At 41.1% G+C, this 22,223-nt stretch overlaps 1 protein-coding gene across 11 annotated transcripts in view; it reads right to left on the bottom strand.

The window, feature by feature from the left end:
* Positions 1–22,223, bottom strand: part of ZBTB16 (zinc finger and BTB domain containing 16) — a 208,702-nt gene that overhangs the window by 54,225 nt on the left and 132,254 nt on the right. For all 11 annotated transcript variants that reach the window (XM_054005238.1, XM_054005235.1, XM_054005236.1 and 8 more), the window contains one exon: positions 15,763–15,849. In XM_054005238.1, coding sequence (XP_053861213.1) covers positions 15,763–15,849 — 87 coding nt within the window. The remainder of the gene's footprint in view (positions 1–15,762; positions 15,850–22,223) is intronic.

The raw sequence follows: 22,223 nt of genomic DNA on the forward strand, positions 1-22,223 counted from the left end.
CAACCTTTTATGTACTTGAAAACTGTTATGTCCCCTCTCAGACTTCTCTTCTCCAGACTAAACAAACCCAATTTTTTCCAATCTTCCCTCATAGGTCATGTTTTCTAGACCTTTAATTATTTTTGTTGCACTTCTCTGGACTTTCTGCAATTTGTCCACATCTTTCCCAAAATGTGTTGCCCAGAACTGGACGCAATACTCCAATTGAGGCCTAATCAGCACGGAATTACTTCTTGAGTCTTGCTTAAACACTCCTACTAATACAATCCAGAATGTTTGCTTTTTTTGCAACAGTGTTACACTGTTGACTCATATTTAGCTTGTGGTCCACTATGACCCCCAGATCCCTTTCCGCAGTACTCCTTCCTAGGCAGTCATTTCCTAGTTTGTATGCGTGCAACTGATTGTTCCTTCCTAAGTGCAGTATTTTGCATTTGTCCTTATTGAATTTAATCCTATTTACTTTGGACCATTTCTCCAGTTTGTCCAGATCATTTCAAATTTTAATCCTATCCTCCAAAGCACGTGCAACCCCCACTCCCTGCTTGGTATCGTCCGCAAACTTTATACGATTATCTAAATCACTGATGAAGATATCGAACAGAACCAGACCCAGAGCTATTCCCTGTGGGACCCCACTCGATATGCCCTTACAGCTTGACTGTGAACCACTGGTAACTGGTTGGAAAGCCATTCCCAGATTAGTTAAGCACCCACCTTATAGTAGCTCCATGTAGGTTATATTTCTCTACTCTGTTTATGAGAAGGTCATGTGAGACAGTATCAAAAGCCTCACTAAAAAGTCAAAATATACCACATCTACTGCTTCCCCATATCCACAGGCTTGCTCTTTCTGGGTACAGAAGTTAAGCTGACTGGTCTGTAATTCCCCAGGTTGTCCTTATTCCCCTTTTTATAGATGGGCACTATATTTGCCCTTTTCCAGTCCTCTGGAATCTATCCCATCTTCCATGACTTTTTGAAGATAATCCCTAATGGCTCAGATATCTCCTCAGTCAGTGCCTTGAGTATTCCAGGACGTGTTTCATCAGGCCCTGGTGACTGGAAGACATCTAACTTGTTTAAAGTAACTTTTAACTTGTTCTTACTTCATATTAGCCTCTGACCCTACCTCATTTTCACTGACATTCATTAAGTTAGATGTCCAATTGCTAGTAAACTTTCTGGTGAAAACCAAAACACAAAAAAAGTTACTTAACTCTTCTGCCATTTCCACTTTGCTCATCAGCACGAGCAACTTGGAAAAATCAAATAAGCAAAGAATGCCCTGTCTGGAAAGGCCAAAAAGAAATGGAGTAAGGCTTTTTTCAATCAAAGCCAAAAGAAAATCTAGAGTGTGGCTCATTGCAGCCTCGTGGAAGAGGGAGGCGCTTCCCGATTCTCCTCTAAGCTCTTTGGAAATCCTGCTTTCATTGCAGAACCCAGGTTCTATCTTCCCCAAGCATCACTATCCCTCTTATGAGGAGTGAGGTGAATTAATTAATTCTCCACAGCTGGCTCAATTCTGCTACCAGCATTCACTCAAGATAGGCATCAGTGCTCCTTCCTCCAGCCAAAAAAAGATGGCTAACCCTTTTGTCTGTTGACCTCTGGGTTGGTCCTATACATCATCACACCCCTATGCCTGATGGAAGAACGATTCAGGAACATTGGTGTTTAACTCCGGGGTTCACATGGAATAGAACAGATGTCTGATCGAGGAAAGAATTCTGTCCAGTGGTTTGAATTGCTCCTACATTCATGGAAAGTTTTCTGTTCTTACTGAAAAGCAAAAAAGTGTTTATTGTTCCCTTGACCATATTTCCATCTGAAATTGGAGCAATTACAGGGCAGACACGCCAATTCCTCACGCAGCCAGGCAATGTGCACCAAAGCCTTCAAGTATAATCTCAAATTTAACTGTTTCTGCCGTAACTAGCACAGTTCTAATGATGATTGAAACAGTGAAACAGGCAAGTCCGATCCTAATTTGATCAGCCTGTGGTTAACAGGGGAGAAACTGACATGCAACATATTTAAATATCAGAAAAGTTGCTACCAGAACAACCTGGTGACAAAAGAGTTTGGTCTATAGACTCGAAGGGCTGGATGTTTGCCTCCCATACCAACATAAATCAAAAGGAACTCCACTGAAGTCTATGAAGTTCACACCACTGTTAGGGAGCCAGAATGAGGCCCCAAAAGCCTACCTCTGTTACTGCTCAAAGTCAACTAATATATGCCTGTCTACCATATCCACCCACATTCTATTCTGCACCTGCTGAGTCTTCCCTCCTTTTCTTTTTGTTCATGTAACTAAAATGACTACAGGAAAGATAATTACCCTGAAACATACTTAATACTACAGTACATTATCTCTATCTGTGGAGAAGAATGGTATCGGATAGTATTTTTCCTCATACGCTTAATCAAGCTATTATCTTAAAACTCTCCAGAGTACTGTGAAGCACTAATAGGAAGTCATAGGCAGTCTGGGAAGATTTTATATTTGTTTTGTTGAGGAATACATGCTGACTGTTTGCAGGCACTTTGAGAGGCTTTACACGTGTAATGGTGCCATTTTAGAGAGTTTTACTACCAGTGGGCCAACTGATGCTCAGAACATACGGATCAGCCCAAACCATAAAGTGATCTTTGAAGTTCCAGATATAGTTTATAATATGAAGTCTCTCTTTTCATTTTTGCACACACTTGCATTTTCAGGGGGACTGATCCAAAACCTACTGAAGTCAATGGGGAGATGGAATGACTCCCACTGGGTTCAGTAGGCTTTGGATCAAGCCTTGAAAGAGGAAAAACCAAGATGAGTCAAGAAAGGTAATTCATGCTTCCAACTGGTGTGGACTAACGCTAGGAAATGGAAGGTGGCTTTTGGTAATATCACAAGACCCACCCCAGAAACCTAGGAAAAGTAGACAAAGAAAATGTATCATGAGCTTTCCAGCCGCACATTGCAGATCTCACAGAGCTTCAGATAAGCATTCAAAGTGTTGGGTGCTTAATTGAATATCTCAAGGTTTCTCACTTCCCTTCCACTCCATCCCCATGCCTTCTTCCATAGGTGCCAGAGACGGGGGGTTAAGGGCCTTTCATTGCCCCTCTACTTTTTAGATGAGGGACCATGCATCCAACTTTTAAGAACCTGAACTCATAGGGGGCCCAAAAATGATGGGCAGAGGACCCCCTTTGGCCCCTGACCAGAGCTGGGTGGCGTAAGGGAGAGCCCTTTCCCTGCTGCCATGATTGGGCCAAATGTGAGTGAGTGTTGTGATCTGGCACAGAGGGTCACAATGTCGGTTGCCTCCCCACACAATGTAGCTGTCCTTCCACGCTTACTTTACGTCTTCCTTTAAAATAACCAGACAAATCTGCCACTGAACAGCCCTTGAGAGGGGTCAGCTGTCAAACAGGTTTTAAACAGAAGCTACCATAGACTTGCTCCTGTATAAGAATGGAATGAATAACTTCAGAGAAAAACTGCCCAACAGAACCAGTTCATCTCATTGACAGAAGATATCTGATAATGTGCCATGCAACAACAAGCATAAATATCTCTGCACAAAATACACTGATAGTATAGTTGATTTGGACAGGTGTTAAGATGAAGACCCGCAGGAAGGACCGTAACATCCCATTCACCCCCAATAGCTTGTCTGTTTGGTTTTTTTTTTTAAGTTTTTTAAAAATTGAGATGCTTAGCTTTATGATTTGTAATCCTAACTAATTTAGACAGCTTCCATCTATCAAGATGTCGACTGACTAGACCATGAATGGGTATACTTGAAGGAAGGTGAAAGGGGTTTCTCTTATGTCACAGGAGAACTCAGCTTTATATTACCTTGCAGTAATTACCCTCCTAACCCCTCAATAGCTAGATGTAGAGGTGGTTGGGAATTTTCTGGCAAAATGGGGGTTTTTTTGGGTCAGAAAGTGGAGATTTGATTAAACTGAACTTGCTTGCGGAAAAGCATCAGTTTTGATGAATCTCCTAATTTGAACTTAAAAAAAAAAAAAAAAAAAAAAGTTGTTAAACTGTCAGAAGGTCCTGTTTAGATATTTCTAAACCAAAAAGGATTTGGTTCGAAATAACTTTGTTTTTAAATTTTATGTAAAAAAAAAATTATCTAAATCAAAATGCACCGCCTCGGATTTTTGGTTCTTGCAAATTTGAGATCTCAATTTTTTGTCCTGATTCAGGATAGGAAAAATTGCATAATCTCAGAAGCTCTTGTTGGACCAAACAAGCAAACCATTTCCGGCCCAGCTCTTGTTTGAGGTCAGTTTATGGCATCAGCACAAATTGTTCATGCAAACGCATACACGCTTCCTCCCTAGAATTCTGCCAGCGCTTTTCAGGGCTGATGTGCAGCTCCCGCTCATATTCCAGAGACCGGGCTTTGTCCTGGCACTGATGGGTATAGGAAATTTCAAGCAACACAGCAATTTTTTAAAAGACTAATTTTCTCTTAAGATTTTTAAAATAATGTATCATTAGGTCTAAAAAACTTGTATGTTAGGTTTCAATTGTTCTCACCCAACCGATTTATTTTGATTTCTGCAAAATAGCTTAACAAATAGTTAAAACAAACAAACCAACCAACCAACAACCCCGATTTTCAGACTAACCTTTTAGGGAAAAAAGAAAAACTCCACAAATATCAAGATTAAGTTCAAATTTCCTGGGCTCATGGAGCAAAACGGTACGTGACACCGAGAAAACAAGGGTTTTAAATAAATAAGGGTTAAATAAATGGGAGCCTATTTACCATTTGACCCCCAAATCCATATTTAGACCCCTAAATAGCATCCTGATTTGTCAGGAACACCGAGCACCCAGCAGCTTCTATTGACTTCAGGGGGAACTGGCTGGTGCTCGGCACTTTTGGAGGGGGGGGGGGGGGGAAACAGGCCACTTACAGAGGCACCTAAAAACGGACTTAGAAGCCTAGCTTTAGGACCCCAACTCCAAACAGGCTTGGGCAAAATCCACGTGCATACCAAGAAGATGGGCGGCCATTCCCACACCTTGTGCTATTCCATCCTGTATAAAATGGACACTGTGAAACACTGGAGCCTTCTGCAGCTTATCAGCAACTGGCTACAACACATATACCTTTCTCGAATACGTTGTAAGGATCTCCAGAGTGAAAGCCATATGCATTGTCAACTTCTCCTTTCCCCATTTGTGCACATGTAGAATCTACCCCCCCTCTACCTCCACTTACCACACTACTGTTTTGAATTTCTAAAATAATGTGACAAGTTAATGATGGCACAATTATCTAAATGTTTAACAGACATGTTATCTAAGTGAATCAGATTGAGATTCCATCCCGCTGACAATAAACATCAATGGCAGAGCAGAAAGTGATAGGCAAATTATCGCAAACCCTGCAATTTCAATGCTATTAAATTTGGAGGAATAACAGCCCTGAGGCCTGTAAACTCTGAATAAAATAGACCCTTGTGTTTGTCCAACTATTAAATCAAAATGCTACCAACATCCCCTGGACAACACCAAAGTGATTTATAGCTTTTCTAGTTTCACTTACACATTGGTTTTATTAAATCCATTCTATTATGTGTGCACCGATGTTTGGATGTCATAAAGGAGTTTTTTTCTGGCTAAAGGATGCAATGGGGCAGCAATCAACGATCAGTAGTCAGGTTTATATAAAGAGAGGGCAGGTTTAAAGCAGACAACAACTTCCTCTTAGAAGGGATGGAATAAGTGCATTCACTGTTAGGACCAGTGACATTTAATGTATTTATCAGTGATCTGGCTTGGGCCGGGTGAACAGCGAGGTTGCAAAATTTATAGGTAAAATCATTTTGGTAAAATTACAAAGGTAAAATATCAAAAGAACCTAAGTGATTTTGACGCTTCAGAGTCATTTTCAAGCGTGATTTTAGCACCCACAAGGCTATCTCCCATTGATTTTCAATGGGACTTAAGCTCTTGAGTGTCTCTTTCACTTTTCACAATGAGACTTGGGCTTTAAGGCTGGGTGTCGTTGAAAATTTCACCCTTCACCTAAAGCACAGAAGACTGTGGGTCCATCTACATCTGAACTGTGAGGTATGATTCCCAGCTTGCATGCACATACTTGTGCTAGTTCCGCTCAAGGTAGCACCTAAAAATAGCTCTGTTGGGCTAGCTGCCTGAGCACATACCCAGGGGGTCAGGTGGGATTGTATGTGGGGTGGCCACCACGGACACAGCGCTATCTTTAGCCACTAGCTCCAAGCGCCCAGCTCAGAGATAGATATACTCTGTGAGGAAGTTCAGAGAGTCCTAACCAGTCTAGGGCCACGAGAAGCATAATAGCCGATGAAACTCAGTGTTGACAAATGCAAGGTAATGCATTCTGGAAAGAATCATTTGAATTACTCATACACATTACCAGGTTTTAAATTAAATGCAACTACTCTGGGAAAAGAGATCTGGTTGTCATTGTGGACAGCTCCATGAAAATCACGCCTCCTTTCAAGCAGCAGTCAAGAAAGCATGCAAAATCTTAGGATGCATGAGGAATACATGAAAAGTATTATAACACCATTGTAGAAATCAAGTGGCTGTCCTCACCTGGAATGCTGTGTTCAGGTCTCTGTATCCTATCTGAAAAAGGATATAGCAAAAATAGAAGGGGTACAGAGGATGAAAGTGATTAGTCATGGAAAGTTTTCAGAGTAGCAGCCGTGTTAGTCTGTATCCGCAAAAAGAAGAACAGGAGTTCTTGTGGCACCTTAGAGACTAACAAATAGACTAACAGACTAACATATGCATATGCATCCGAAGAAGTGGGCTGTAGTCCACGAAAGCTTATGCTCTAATAAATTTGTTAGTCTCTAAGGTGCCACAAGTACTCCTGTTCTTCTTTTTAGTCCTGGAAAGACTTCTGTATGAGTAATTGAAAAGACTGGGATTTAGTTTAGAGGAAATGAATGACCGGGGACATGGCAGAACTACACACAATAAAGAAAGCAGATCAGATCAGGTGCAGTCATTCAACTGTTCTGTTCATCTCCCACCTGCAAGCAACCATTCCACTGAATGGAACTGAGCTGAAGTATGAAGTTCTGCCTGGGAACGGTGGGTGGGTGAAGGGACCCTTGCCATCCAGGAAGAGGACAGATAGAACTCCCACACATTGTGCCTGTTTTCTTGGCAGTTCTTCACTGAACCGACATTTGTTGCAGTGTTGTTGTAGCCATGTAGAAAGACAAGGTGGTTGAGAGAATACTTGAAGAGCTCTGTGTAGCTCAAAAGCTTGTCTTTCACCCACAAAGTTGGTCCAATAAAAGATATTACCTCATCCACCTTGTGTCTCAAACTGTTCATTTCATTTTTCTAAGTGAATTTCTCCCATCCCATCCTCCCCCTTTCACTGGAACAATAGGATAGTTCATCATTGTGAAAGGGTTCTCATTAGAAGTCCAAATGCAGGTTTCCTCTTAGTTCAGTTCTTGCCACTATGGGCAGAATACACTCCGGGCGGCCAGTAACCAGGAGCAGCCCTGGCCCATACCAAATATGCCACAAGAATGAAGTGCCTTGCTGAGGCTTCTTACACCTGACAGGGAACAGTAGCGTTGACCCCACAAATCAAAAAGTGGGCTGCTTGCCATGATGGAGGCGAGGGCATATGCTACGAAAATAAATTCTATATTAGGCATAAAACATGCCTCTGTAATATCAGTGTGAAATTAGGTCAAAAGTAAATCTATGCTAACATACAGACAGTCCAAACATATGCACATGACGCTGGTTACGCAGCACTTCTGTATCTGTAGCTTTCTCATGTTCAACATCTTGGCACATTCATGGAAATACTATACAATTCACCTATGATATTTATAAAAGTCAACAGCTATTATATTTTAGAGTCAGCAGCTCACATGAACCCACAGAATGAGTTCCCATACCCCTATGCATGGGAATATGGGTGCAGTTTTTAAAGTTATTTTATTTTTGTTTTAAATTTTAGAAAAAAGAATGCCTAATTTTCCACACTTTCCCAGAGGCATGGCAGTATGCTTCCATTGCTCTGAAGATAAGCCAAAACAGTTGCTGCTTTTTCTGTTACTGTAGGATTCAGGCCAAGTAAAGTGAACACCCAGAAAGAACTTTTCAGTCCTGAACCAACGGAGCTACGCTACACTTATAGGGGGAAAAAACATTAAAGAAAGAAAAAATTTTCATCCTGTATCCAAAACTGAAGCTTCATTTTTCTATCATAAAATTGAGAGGGTCAGTTTGATAGTAGTCAACATAGTCTTAAATTTAAGACAAATTAGGATGCAGCCTGATAACCTTTCTCTAGGAAGCAGTGAACAATGTGAATGTGCTTCCCATATTTTTAAATTATTCCATCCCAGAGCTGTCTACACACTTAGGTGGGAATTTATGAGCTTCCTTTATCTTATCCATACCCTTTGTAAAATCATCATCTTCTGATCTAGGAAAAAAGCTATGCATCATCATCAACATTTTGTACACTTCCTTAAAAGATTTTTACTAACTGATGTATAGTTGGCTCAGAGTCTGTGGCCCTTCTGAAAAAATTGCATTCGGGAACAAGTCAGGTCAGCCCCCCCTGGACACTGCCTCTCTCTCATTTCTCTCTAGAAAGAATCATAGTAGCATGCTTGCGATGATCTGCCAGAGCAGGTTCAAGTAGTAATACAAACTTGCTGCACCTCTGCAAAAGGAAGGTCTTTCACCACGCTTGTCAAACAACCAGCCGACGAGGACAAAGGAGGGACATAAGAAATCTTTTCTGCAAGAGAGAGTTATTTGCAAATCAAGTTTCTTTAATACAGCCTCTATAACTAATGTTTTTGTACCAGAGGCAGCACTATTTGAGAGCTCCTCAACAACAGGAAGCTATCAATTTCTTGGTGAGTGTGGGTTCCTTTTGCCATAAAGCCCCTTTCTGATGTGTAACTGAGAAGCACATGTTTACATCTTGAGGAGGTGATGATAAACCTGTTTAATTTGGGTCCCTGTGACCCAGGAGTCCTATTTTTGTTCCGCCAAGCTAAGTTTTCATGTCACCATTTGATGCTTTGGCATGAGCGTAGCTCTCTTTGGCAGTCTCGAACATTCCAGTCCCAAGGCTTAAATCAAATACACTTAATCGGCTCACATTTTTCAAGGTTATTAGTGAAACCTAGCAGCTGCCCTGTTTTAACTTTATTTTCGTGGGACATGTTGAGCTTCAGTCATCATTAAAGGCCTTCTTAAGAACACACATTCCTAATGCTGCACCTTCTCGTCAGATGTCATAAATGACCTGATTTTCCAAAGGTGCTGACCAGCCAGAGTCCCATTTATTTCACTGGGAGTGCAGAGAGCTCAACAGTTCTAAAAACAAAACAAAAAAATATTAAGCCATGAACTGGTTGCTTCAAGACATTTAATCAAGTACTAGCGTAAGTTTATTTCTTTGACTCCATAATCTCCTTTCTAGCGGAGAAAATCTTTGGATCCATCCAAGCTATCCTAGGCAGAGTGAGAGGAGACACTCTCATATTTCAGCCCAACAGAACTGTCGTTGCAAGCCACAACTCTGTCCCCATCAGTTAGCTGAGCAGGTTAAGGACACAGACAGAAATGTGACATGTTCGGCAAGGATTCCAGTACATCTCCTTATACATGGCACAATTCTAGCACAGAAACACAGGAATCATCAGATCAGATCAAAGGCATGGTCTGTCTAGTCCAGCATCCTGTCTGACAGTGGTCAGTATCAGCTGCTTCAAAGGAAGGTGCAAGAAATCTCGCAAACCACACTAAATTTCCTTCCATTCCCCATCTGTTAGAACCTAGCTTATGCCCGGATCCCATGGAACTGGCAAATTATGTTTATATGTGAAAACTGGTTAAATCAAATTCTACCTACAATTACAATATGATGTCTGGGGTTTGGGGAGGCAGAGAGAATATTTGAATGGATTATTGACATACACCTTCTGTCCTACCCAGGTGGAATTTTCATTGTCCCCAAACCAGCAGCCACCACCAAACTCATGGAGCAGGTACAAATTTTGGGGTGTTGCTAACTGAAAGTCAACTCTGTACAGCATGCAATGGGTCACATATGCCATACATTACTATTAAATACTTATGCTGTAGTCATTTCCAATAACCAAGCAAGTCAAGACCGCATTGCGTCAGGTGCTGTACAAACATGTAGTAATAGCATTGAATATAAAGTACTGTCAGTATTTAATCCCTCCTGTTTTGGTAGCCTGTACATTCCAAATCCTTTTTTCCCCCCTTTCTCTCTCTTCCTAATCCGGTATAGACAGTTGTTTAAACAACATTATTATTTGTAAAAACCAATCCTAATTAGTTTGACTTTGAATAAGGAGGGTAATTATTTGAAAATTTATTAACTGCTACTTGGCCAGTGAAGTTTCCAGATCAAATGACATGGTGAACCTACTCCTGTTCAGTGATGCAGCAATTTATATTACTGATCGGTCATTAAAACCCCTGGCACAAAACCGGTTGTGTTTTCCAAGCCAACATAGTGTCCGGGTGTCAAATTTCAACCTCTGAGTATAAATTAAGACATTAATGGTATTTATCAGTTTATCAGTAATAAAAGACTCACTTGTACTATATTAGGAACAGCTTAATTTAGTACAAAAAGAAGTGGGCTCCTTCCCCACACACTGCTTTTAGTTTTACTTTAGAGAACTGGGTAAAGACTCTGAAATGAAATACTTGCTCCCATTGGAGCTGCCTAGCTGTTAACTCTTCAATGCTCTTTAACAGAAGCATTCTAGAAACTACAGCGTTTGCACTATGTATTTGTCTCAATAGACAACGCACAAGGAGTTCCCTGCATTTACCTATGACTGTACCGAAATAAAACAACCAACCTGCAAAAAAGCACAACAACAAAAGGAAACATGATAAAAACAGTTTGCTTTTTGGTAGAGCTACCATCATTTCACTCACCACTAAATTATTTAAATAGGAAATTAATGGTCAAGTTAACGTATGTATGAATTGGAAATACCATTCTCTACATCCCCGTCCTTCGTGCTGAGCAATGCCTGCAACAAAACCTTAACCACACATGGCATGCATCATTGCATACCACCACTATTTATTTTGATAGATCCGTTTGGTGTATTGTGCATTTACAAACCAAACTGAGCTGGAAGGGAATTAAGACAACACTGCCATATAAACATTACTGTTTGTTAATCTACCGTACCCTTCAATGGTTCAAAAATGACTCAATATGCATAAATGGTTCTTTCCTTGCCTTTGCTTGAACATCGTGTGCTAGTTAGAATCACTACGTACTCAGCTTGTGCTTTGAGATAGCAGATGGATTCGGTTTTTGAATATACAGATTTGCCAGAGCCATCAAAGCTTCATATTAAAACAGGCAATTTATTAACAATAAAACTAAAGCACTCTGACCCAAAAAAGAAAAAAAAAAAAAAAAAAAAAAAAAAGAGAGTTCAGAGTTATTAGCACAGTTTCACTGAGAGGCAGGCTCAGTATACCCTGCAATAAACAAGTATCTATTGGTAGCAACAAACGTTCAGGGCATATAGCTAAACAAGTCAACGGCCAGATCACTAAGCAACCACCACCTACAGCCACGCACAACTCCCATAAACCCCTGCATCTCGCCATGCTCCCCTTCTCCACTAGGTGTCATCACTCAACGGCAGGCCGTAATTGTGTCTTGGAGCCACTCTGTTTCCAAGTGTTTCAGAACAAAGAGCAAAAGAAACAACTCCAAGGGATTCATCCCCCGCATCAGCCACCTATCAAGCCTGTGGTCAGTCTGGCAGAAAAAGGAAGTATAGACGTAAGAGGGAGATACAATGGCTGGCCACTGCGGGGAAAGGAAAGGGAAGAGAAAAGCCATTAGCTTTTGGACTCGCTCTGGGTTTATAAGCCTATATGTGGGGAAGAGCACCTCAGCAAAGAGTCCCACAAGACTCACTCACACGGGGGAAAGAATTAGGAGCTCCCATCTAGAAGCCACTCACAGGAGCTTCCATCTCAGGGACCACTGCACTCAAAGCTTTGCTCTTTAGATCTTCAACCGCAGACCAAGCCCTCTAAGAACCTAGTTCTCTCTCTTTTGGATATATTCTTAAGTCAGACATCAAAGAGTCTCTTCTGCAATGCAGGACTAGGCACTCTATCTATGGTGACGATCCAGTCAACATCTTGACATCAACTACATGTGTCCTATGCCAATGAAACATGGCCTCTATAGCGTCAAGATAAAGAACAATTAATTATTCACATAAATAGGATGAAAAAGGGCACTGATCTGTCAATTCAGAGTGAGAATCTTCTGAAGTACCTAAATGATTTAGGAGTACTAGTCCCATTGACTTTGAGTCAGACTCCTAAAACACTTTTGAAAATAGCACGCAAGTATTTTTGAAAAAAAAAAAACTTAAAATCATCAGCTTTTAAGATGAGTAATTATGGAGATGGTCAGATTTCCTCCAAATCTTCTTGCTGAATATTTCATCTGATTTTGGATTCATACCGTAATCATGATAAAAAACAGTGAACCAACCATTGAAAAACAAAAACAAAACACAAAAACGAACTGGTGAATGTCCAATTTCAACAAAACAGAAATAAATTGTTTGTTAAAGACAGAGAGCAATCAGTGACTAAGAAATGTAACCAAGCAACAGCATTTATTTCAACCCCTGTATTCAAAGCCCTGAAATGATAAGGGCATTACTAGCCATCACCCAACAGGAAAAAATAATGGTGTCCTTTCTCGTGAGTAATTGCAACACCCTCAACACCTCTTGGTTTGTTTTTTGCTAGCAGATGAGAAAGTTCCGCAAGACAAATGTTGACGCAGTTAATAAGTGCTTCCTGTCAGTTTCCACTTCTCTGGTGGTGGTAACGCCTCTGAGCAGCACACGCTCAGACAAGCCCTAAATGAGAATGTCTCCAGCCTTTGTTAGAGACAACGTGGGTGAGGTAATCACTTTTATTGGACCAACTTTGGTTGTTGAAAGAGACAAGCTTCACAAAGCTCTTCTTCAGCTACTGTGACACTTTGAGTACCTTTCCTAGACCTGGAGAAGAGCTCTGTGTAAGCACAAAGCATGCCTCCTTCTCCAAGAGAAGTTGGTCCAATAAAAAATTATTACCTCACTCACCCTCTCTCTCTCTCTCTAATATCCTGGCACCAACATGGTGACACCACCGCTCTATCTTTTGTTTTCTTTTTAAAGGAGAGCGATATTCCAAACAGATACAGAACTTGCAAGAATAAACATCTACCAAGGACACCATTATTCCCATTTCTCTAGTTCTTCTCAACCATCTTTGAGCTGGGGGAGGAGGGTAAGTGTGCAGTTAAATCATTTTAGGGGAAACCCACAAGCATGTAAAACCCAGCTCGGCAAGATGCAGCCACTACAGGTCACTATTTATGTGAATGAGCCTTTCCATAGCTGGTATACATGACCCTATAATGGATTTATCAACAGGTTCTTCATGGAATAGGACAACAGCTCTGGGGCAGGATGTGCTATCATGTAAAAGACTGAAAGCTCCCCAACTCAACTTCTGTTATACAAGAGGTTTTAACTCCCTGGCAACGGCATCCTGAGACTCCTTCTCTTAGATTCCAATCAAACCATCTTAGATTTTTGATAACCGAGCACCGAGTAACATTTTGACAGATCATTTCACATCCAGCGTGTGTAGCCGCCAACCCTTTTCTACACTAAGGTTTCAGGTCACAGCTGATAATACGATCTGATCTTTCAGAACACATTTAGCTTAGTGGAGAGACAGGAAATATTAGTCCTTCGCCAGATTTTTCTGTTTCATCCAGAAAGACCTCTGAGCTTTCTGCTTTCAACAGCTGTACGTGAAATTTAGTACAAGGAGAAAGAGCTTTCAAAGTAAGGAATGGGGGGAAAAACATTGGTTTAGCCTTGGAAAATTCATTTTTGTAGATTTTGTAATGAAATAGGAGATCTCACTGCAAGTCTCAGCCAAATCCCACATGTCAGACAGCTGGTTCTTCTCCTAAATGTTTCCCAGAATGGCCATGGTGGTGAAAATGCAGGTGCAATGTCATACTACACAAATATTCAGAAATATCCAGCAGAACCATACTGTCCCCCCACCATCAGAGGGCACTGAGAAAAGAAACGTTGGGTAACAACTCCTAAAGAACGGTCAGTGGCTTATATAAACTAGAGATGCTAGAAAGCCCCATATAGTCAATCCATTTCCCTGCCTTAGCCAATGTTTGATTGTTCCCTGCAGCATGATATCTAGGGTTTCATTCGGCTTAATTTTAAGTCTTCTCAGGCAACGAGACTTCAACTAAATTCCTTGTTGTCAAACTGACTTTAGACTTGAGTTAAAGGAAGCCAAAATAGTTAAGAGCAATCGTTTAGTTAGTTTCAACGTCTCACCTCTTTAGAGCCAAACAGGGTCCTAGGCGCTGAAACGAAATCCAAAGCAGAAAGGGCTGTGCCTAGAAAGCAAAGCCCTGCATGCAAGAGGGAGACAACACTCAGATCTGGGAGTTATCAGACGGGAGTGAAACCTCTAGCTGGTAATAGAGGCAATCTTACCCACCCCCACTGCCCTGCTCTGACCTGGGTAACTAAAAAAGAGAAGCAGCCTGTATTGTTCTGGAAAAACATTTCTCAGTGTTCCAGAACAGTATCTGAATGATACACAAGACACATGGGCAATATTTCCCAATAGGGACCAAGAGTAAACTTGTAGTTCCCCTGTTGAGCCATTTCATAGAAGGTAGTCAGGTCACTTCAGCTCCACCTCATGACTAGTGTAACCAGGGCAGGCCTAGGTCCTGTTTATTTTTTGGCTTGGCAGAATTCAGGTTTTTTTTCATAATATTGATGGATAATATCAGTGTTTATTTTAAATATTTTGTCGATTTAAATTTCAACAGTTGTGGGAAATTATGGGGGATCAGACCATAATTATTTAATGACAGTAGACGTTGAGATTCAAACAATTAAAGCTTTATAAGCCGGCTGTTTTAGCCGAAGTGTAAATACCTGCTTTAGGCAGCATTCATTACGACGTGTTTTGTACACATTCAAGTGGGACTCGAGTAAGTTCTCAGCAAGATTTCTTACTTTGCCTATTTCTAAATTTTGATTACCACCAAGGGATTTTTTATTTTTTTTTTGCTGGTTTGTGCATGTGCACGTGCAGTGAAATCAACATTTACCGAAAAAAAGCGAATTCTTCCAATCCTATGTATTCTGCACAGTCTTCTACAGAAGAAATTTGAGCATTCTTAAGAAATGGGGCTCCTGTCCCTCCCCTTTGCAAGGATCACCTGTTAGAAACTGAATGGGAAGGGGGGGGGCAGAAATGTTCACCCTCTCCCCCCAAGAAAGCACTCTCTTTTCTCTTGGTAGAAAGAACTATGATTTTGGCTTTTGATAGAAGAGGGCTTTTGGGAACAGTTCTGAGAGTTAAGAAAAATTGTTTGACAAAGAAAAATCTTGCTGTATCAAGCTGTGTGTGAACCTGGGGAGGGAGGGTATGACCTGCTATCTCCAGTTGGAGCTAACAGACAGGTGAACATCACACAAATTGTATCATTTATTCCTCTGTCTGGCTCTCTCCAGGATTCCTGGAAAGTTTTGCTTGCTCAACCAGGTGTCGTTGTGCAGATCAACGATGTTTTTTTGAGGATGTATTTAAAAAAAAAGTCAACATACCGGTGTGTGTCTGTCTGTGCGCCTCCAGGGCATCTTCTTTAGAGAACTGTGCACCACACTGATCACAGACAAACGCTTTGGCACCCGCTATAGAGGGGGGGAAAAATAAAGAAAGAGCATATTACGAAGACACCCAGGCACAATATATGGCTTCAGATGATCCAAAGAAAATACAATCTATAAACATCTTTGTCAGAGAAGATATTGCAACAGGGACCATTTAATGTACAGCAGGAAGGAAAGACAGACACAGACAACTTTAAGGTAAGAGTCTCTGTGCCAAATAAAACCGTGTCAGACTCTTCAGAACACTGCAATTCATGTGGATTTTGTTTGTAATAAGCCAAACCAGAACAAGTTAAACAAGTCTATATCCAACATTGCTAACTAAAGCAGTATTCCAATCAGTATTTGATAATGCAATACCAATTATCCATGCTCAAGAATAGGATAGAGCAATTCTCTATGGCACCACTTTGTGCTATCATTGTGAAAGTGAGACAAACTAGGATAATTTCCAAAAAGGGAGGAAGTGTTCGCTTTGTAGAACAGGAAATCCATTCAGTAGAAGGATCAAATATTTTGCACCTAATAAGATAACCCATAGATCCCAATTTATCCAGGAGCAGTGGGTCTTCTGCAGCACCAAAAGAATAAACACAACAAAAGAAAACATACGGTTGTAGTAGCTCAGAAAAACAGCCTAATAATAAAATACACGATTAATATTACATTGCTCTTTAAAATCAAAGAGCTGCTTTCCAACAAATTAGATATTTGTTTAAAAAAATCATTAGACATCAGTGACTTTCACCAGAGTTGTAACTGATCTAATTTTAATTGGTTTTCCTGCACACTCTGCCAATTGTAGCAGTTATTACCAGTATCTAAAGAAGAGAGGAAGGAAAGAACGCAGCAGCATCTGATAAGAAATGTGGCAGAAACAACACAATTTAGTGAAAGGCACAGATATTTCTCTGACTATTAGAGAGATGTGGTATTTGTGGGAATTCTTAGAAAATTGCTATCAACATGCACTGCATATAGTGGGTCAGAGGCTCTAGTTATAATGAGAAAAAAACAGGATGTCTAACAGCAGATAAGTAACTTACAGATAAAAATAGATTAACAATATACACAATCTTCTAAGCATATGCTGCCAGGACAAAGCTGTGAACGCATGTGTTAGATTTTGAAGTTTGATTCATCTGCTGTAAGAAAACTAAACAATGATTAGAGTATGACAAGGTAACCTTCAAGCTGGTATGATGCAGGGGAAAAAAGCCAGCTACCTCACTTGTTGTTTGTACCTTAGCTACATAGCTTCCCCGGCTACATTTAAAAGCGTTCCCATCATGAGACACCAAAATGCTATGTGGCTTATTTCCAGGAATTCAGAAGGCATTTCTTATCCTCATCCCGTCCCTCCAAATTTAATACAAAGAAAAGTACTTCACTGCCCCCCCTCAAAAATACAGGGCTTTAGAGAAAGGTACAGACAGAACAGGTTCAGAAAGACAGAGGTGCCATGAGATCCATTAAACAGAGAATTCCTTTGCCTTTAAATTGTCTTAGTAACGGCTGGCTCACGGGCAGAAATATTTGGCAGCAGTGAAATTAAAAGTGATAAATTTTCTCGCCAAGCTTTGATCGATAATAGAGGTCTCATCTGTTAATCAATAAGACAGTCTGCCTGTTTACTGTGCATATGTTGTTCTCTGCTGCCTTCGGTATGATGTCAAGTTTGCATTCAAAACAACTCAACTGTGCATAAACCACATGGCTGTTCCCTAAAAAAAAAGGCACTCCAGTGACATCATATAGCCGGTTACACATTTAGAAAGCCATTAATAGGCACTTGCTTCTTTCAGCTACATGCAATTTTTTGTAAGTGTATATATTTTTATTCAGGCAGATTATTTCTTAAGAGCTTCTTTATGGGATAGGACCGGAATACAATATAGATGTGACCAACTTGACTTCCAGCCAAGCTTACGCTACCCTAGTTCAAAGAGGAAGGAGATAAAGGGAACAAGCAAGGATAGGATGCCAGCTGCCCCTTTCCTCCACTAACAAAGTACTGCTTTAATAACAAACACAGCTCTATTACCAACATAATTAGAAAGGTCAGTTCTATTACAGTCTGTCATGCCAGAGATTACCCAGAGAATGTTTTGTTCCTGGATCATTGACCCAAAAGGCCAGTACAGTTCCTATTGGTACTGCACATGCACAGCATAGCCAAAGGCTGACATCTCTGAGAATTAGGGTAGACCAGTCTGATCGCAGACAAATGCCAGCTCGTTCTCAAGCCATTTACTTTTTCCTAAAACAGCACACACACACAAAAAAGTGTGTAGTTCACATTTAACCCCAAGCATATGTTAATTTGTGGCAGGTTTTTTTTTTTGTTTTTGTTTTTTTAAAGAAGATACACTTTTGGGTTCCTGCACATCAAATACAGCATGTCTGAAATGACTCACTTCTGTACTTGCTCTGCTCTTCTGGCTGGCCGCACTGCATTAGAAGCGGCAATATACGACAGGAGGAAGAATGCTAACAAGTTTGGGGCAGTCTGGGACAACTTCCTGCCATACCTAGAAAATGGATAAAATGATGCATGCAGTAGGCAGAAAGTCAGTTTGAGCGGATGGCGTGCCAAAAATGAAAACATGCATGCAGATGTATAGTAGGGCTTTAACAGCCCGATTCTCGGAGGGGCTCAAAACCCCAGACAGCCACGCAACTCAATGGTAGTTTAGGAATGCTCAGCAACTCTGAAAAATCAGGCTATTAATTTGATCAGATAGAATAGTTTGCCCTAGCTTACGAATACAGACATGCATTGTTAGCAATGCAGCCCTGTCTTCCAGCGTCAATCAAGTGGTGTATCAGTTTAGTATTGGCTACCTCCATTGGAGGATTATATCCTGTACTCGAAGGGAAGGACATACTCTTTGGTCTAATAGACCCTTTCAGTCTCTAACTTCCCTGGAGCCTATGATATACAGAACACCTTATTGTTAGGTTTCTGTGCTGTTCTTTATTAAAATAAAAAGCTTTGATAAGCAATTGCACTGCACTGTCCAGGTTTAAATTAATACAGCCCAGTTCTATAAACTCTTGGGAAAGCAATCGGTGAACAACGGATAGGCCAAGGTATCCTGAAGTATGAAGCCACTGAACAATGTGCAATGAAAGGAAAGTTTGGCCAAAGCCTTCAGAAACATCTGTAGTAAGAAGCACGTATTAACTTGCACTTAGAATACAGATTTGTTTGGTTAATAATGGGCAAAAAAATTTCAAAACCACTTTGCATAACTCGTGTCAATGGGAGTTAAGCCCCCAAGTTACATAGGCACTTCTGGAAATTTTACCCGCTGCACATAATGTACAGTAAACAGTCACTGGGGCAACAAAACTACTCAGATGTGTCGAACTCCTTCAAACCCCCAATGGGAGGCACTACCCCGGAAGTTACATCAACCCGATACAGCAGCAAGTTTCACCAACGTACCACATCAGCTAAGACAGCACAGTAAATAGGTCATCACTTAAACACCTTCAAGTCATTTTCCGCTTGTCCTGGACACCATTAAAACCTTGATGTTCACTGCTCATGGCTGTATTTGCAGCATTCCCTGACCCAAGTGTAGCAGTGTTGTCTCTTTTACCCGTGTGGAAGATAAAGTTTCCTGATTGGGTAGGTCCAAGATGTTTATCAAGGGTCAGGGGCAGGTGAGTCAGGACACTGTATGTGCCAAAGAGATCTGACCGGGACCGCTACAATGTTGTGTGACCAGGACACAAACCAACCTACAAGGCTGTGATGCTACCCAAGCCTGACCGCAGACTCTTGTTGGGCTGGAGAAGCAAACAAGCCAACCACCACCACCCCATCTTCAAAGGAGACGAGAACCATCAAGACAAGATGGGAGACAGGCAACACTAGAAAAATCTTATTCATTTTTCCAAGCTCAGTAGGCAGTTTTTGCAAAGCAACAGAAAAATGCTCCCCATCTGGGAGAAGTTGTCTCATGTCCTTGGACATGCCTGGGGTATGGCTACTGCTAACCCCCATATGCCACCCAAAAACCCACCAACAAAAATTGTGAGATCTAACTGGAATGAAAAAGGGGTGGGGGAATCTCAAAGACTAATATTACAAATGCAAAACAAGAAAATAAAGAGCTTGCCAGCATCTAATGGAGGGTTTGAAAAATTCCTTGAGATTTTAAAATAAACATCTTGAATGTTCTGATGAGATATGCATGCTTGGTTACATAAGGAAGTACAGAGTGTACCAAAACAGCATACCCAAAAAAAGCATAAGCTGTCAGAACAATAAGTACAGACATAGGGCATTTTACAACAGGCTATGCCGTACAGTTTTATTTACAGTACCTCTTATCAGTCAGGGAACAGTACACTGCCTGCCAATTTCAAAAGGCCAGTACTGTGTGTTCTTTCACTCAAGTAGATGTGTACTCCAGGCAGGGAATTTTTTTTTTTAAATCAACAAAACAAAAATTGATACAGAGCCAGAATTCCTGTAACGTACACATGCTCGGGCGGGAGAAGGGGGCAGAGAGGAGAAGAGAATGCAGTGATTGAGCATGTAAATAGTTCAAGGTTAATTTTAATATGTGAGTCACCAGGAAAAATGTCATCCAACATCTGCGCTTATTATAACAGGGTTTAGAAAAAAATTGAGATATTTATTAAAGAGAGCTCTGGAGATGCCATGCTTAAGAGCAATACATCAAAAAGGTTCTGGTGTTACTTAAGAAAACACCTATAGAAACTATTAGTCCATTAAAATGTAAATATTGTTTGGGGTATTTTTAATAAGGGGTTTGCATTGCCTACAGTATATATCATCAGATGATCTATCCAACGGGATGGAACTTAGCGTGCTGCCAAGGGTCAGCTGTGATGGAGAACATGCCTTGTAACTGGCACAGAAGTCTCAGAGGCTTACATTTATATTTGTGCAAGTAAATTTATAGCCTGGCCTAATAAAGGTCCATGCTGCAAAGGACTGGCATAAACATACAACGGAGCGGCTGCTTTTTCCATTCAGCAGGATTCTGCATAGTCACTGCTGTCCTCTAGACTGGCTGCAAAGCCCCACACTCCTCATCCCTCTCATTCAGCATTACTCTGTTACCCTGAATGTAGGAAACAACTATAGTCCCTTCTCCACAGCCCCAGAGACACTAATTGTACCTCCCCAAAAGTAACCTCCTGTGGTCACCAGCACCCACAAAGAACAAGCAAGAGATACAAGACAGCTTCTGCTGGCTTTTGGAGAGGGAGTGGTGGCAGTGGAAATAAATAATCCAAGCATAAATGTGGATGAAAATTAAGAACTGCTTTTTTCGAGTGATGTATCCAAACTCAACAGTAAAGCGAAGCCTGCTTCAGCACTTGAACTCCATTATCTCATAAAACCTGAACACGAAAAACCTTTGTGCCTTAGGACCACCAGCATTAGGGGTAGGGAGTCTGGTGGCCAAGAAAGAGGCTGAGCACCAAGTACCACCTAGCAAGGTTTCAGCACATAAGCCTCCTTGTAACTGGCCAGCATCACTTTTTGGCCTTGGAAGAAGAGACTTAGTAGCCAACAGAGGAAACATCGGCATCCATATACTGCACCTACCTATTATTCTCTTGGTCAAAATTAAGGAAGATTGTCATTTGGGACAAAGGGTTACTTTAAACGTTGAGAAAGTGAAGACTAAGCGTGAATCCTTGACTGAACCAACTAGTGTCTGTATTGCATTAGCATCTAGACATCCAAGTGAAGCATCTCGGCCCACTGTGCAAGGTACGTACAGAGGGAAAAGATGGTAGGAGGGAAAGATGCCTCACAGAACATTTAATATTTTTGTTTATTAGTAGCGCTTTATTCATAGATTCTAGGACTGGAAGCGACCTCGAGAGGTCATCAAGTCCAGTCCCCTGCCCGCATGGCAGGACCAAATACTGTCTAGACCATCCCTGATAGACATTTATCTACCCTACTCTTAAATATCTCCAGAGATGGAGATTCCACAACCTCCCTAGGCAATTTATTCTAGTGTTTAACCACCCTGACAGTTAGGAACTTTTTCCTAATGTCCAACCTAAACCTCCCTTGCTGCAGTTTAAGCCCATTGCTTCTTGTTCTAGCCTTAGAGGCTAAGGTGAACAAGTTTTCTCCCTCCTCCTTATGACACCCTTTTAGATACCTGAAAACTGCTATCGTGTCCCCTCTCCATCTTCTCTTTTCCAAACTAAACAAACCCAATTCTTTCAGCCTTCCTTCGTAGGTCATGTTCTCAAGACCTTTAATCATTCTTGTTGCTCTTCTCTGGACCCTCTCCAATTTCTCCACATCTTTCTTGAAATGCAGTGCCCAGAACTGGACACAATACTCTAGTTGAGGCCTAACCAGCGCAGAGCAGAGCGGAAGAATG

The sequence above is a fragment of the Malaclemys terrapin genome, chromosome 15 (assembly GCF_027887155.1).
Source record: "Malaclemys terrapin pileata isolate rMalTer1 chromosome 15, rMalTer1.hap1, whole genome shotgun sequence".
In the NCBI taxonomy this organism is placed as follows: domain Eukaryota; kingdom Metazoa; phylum Chordata; order Testudines; family Emydidae; genus Malaclemys; species Malaclemys terrapin.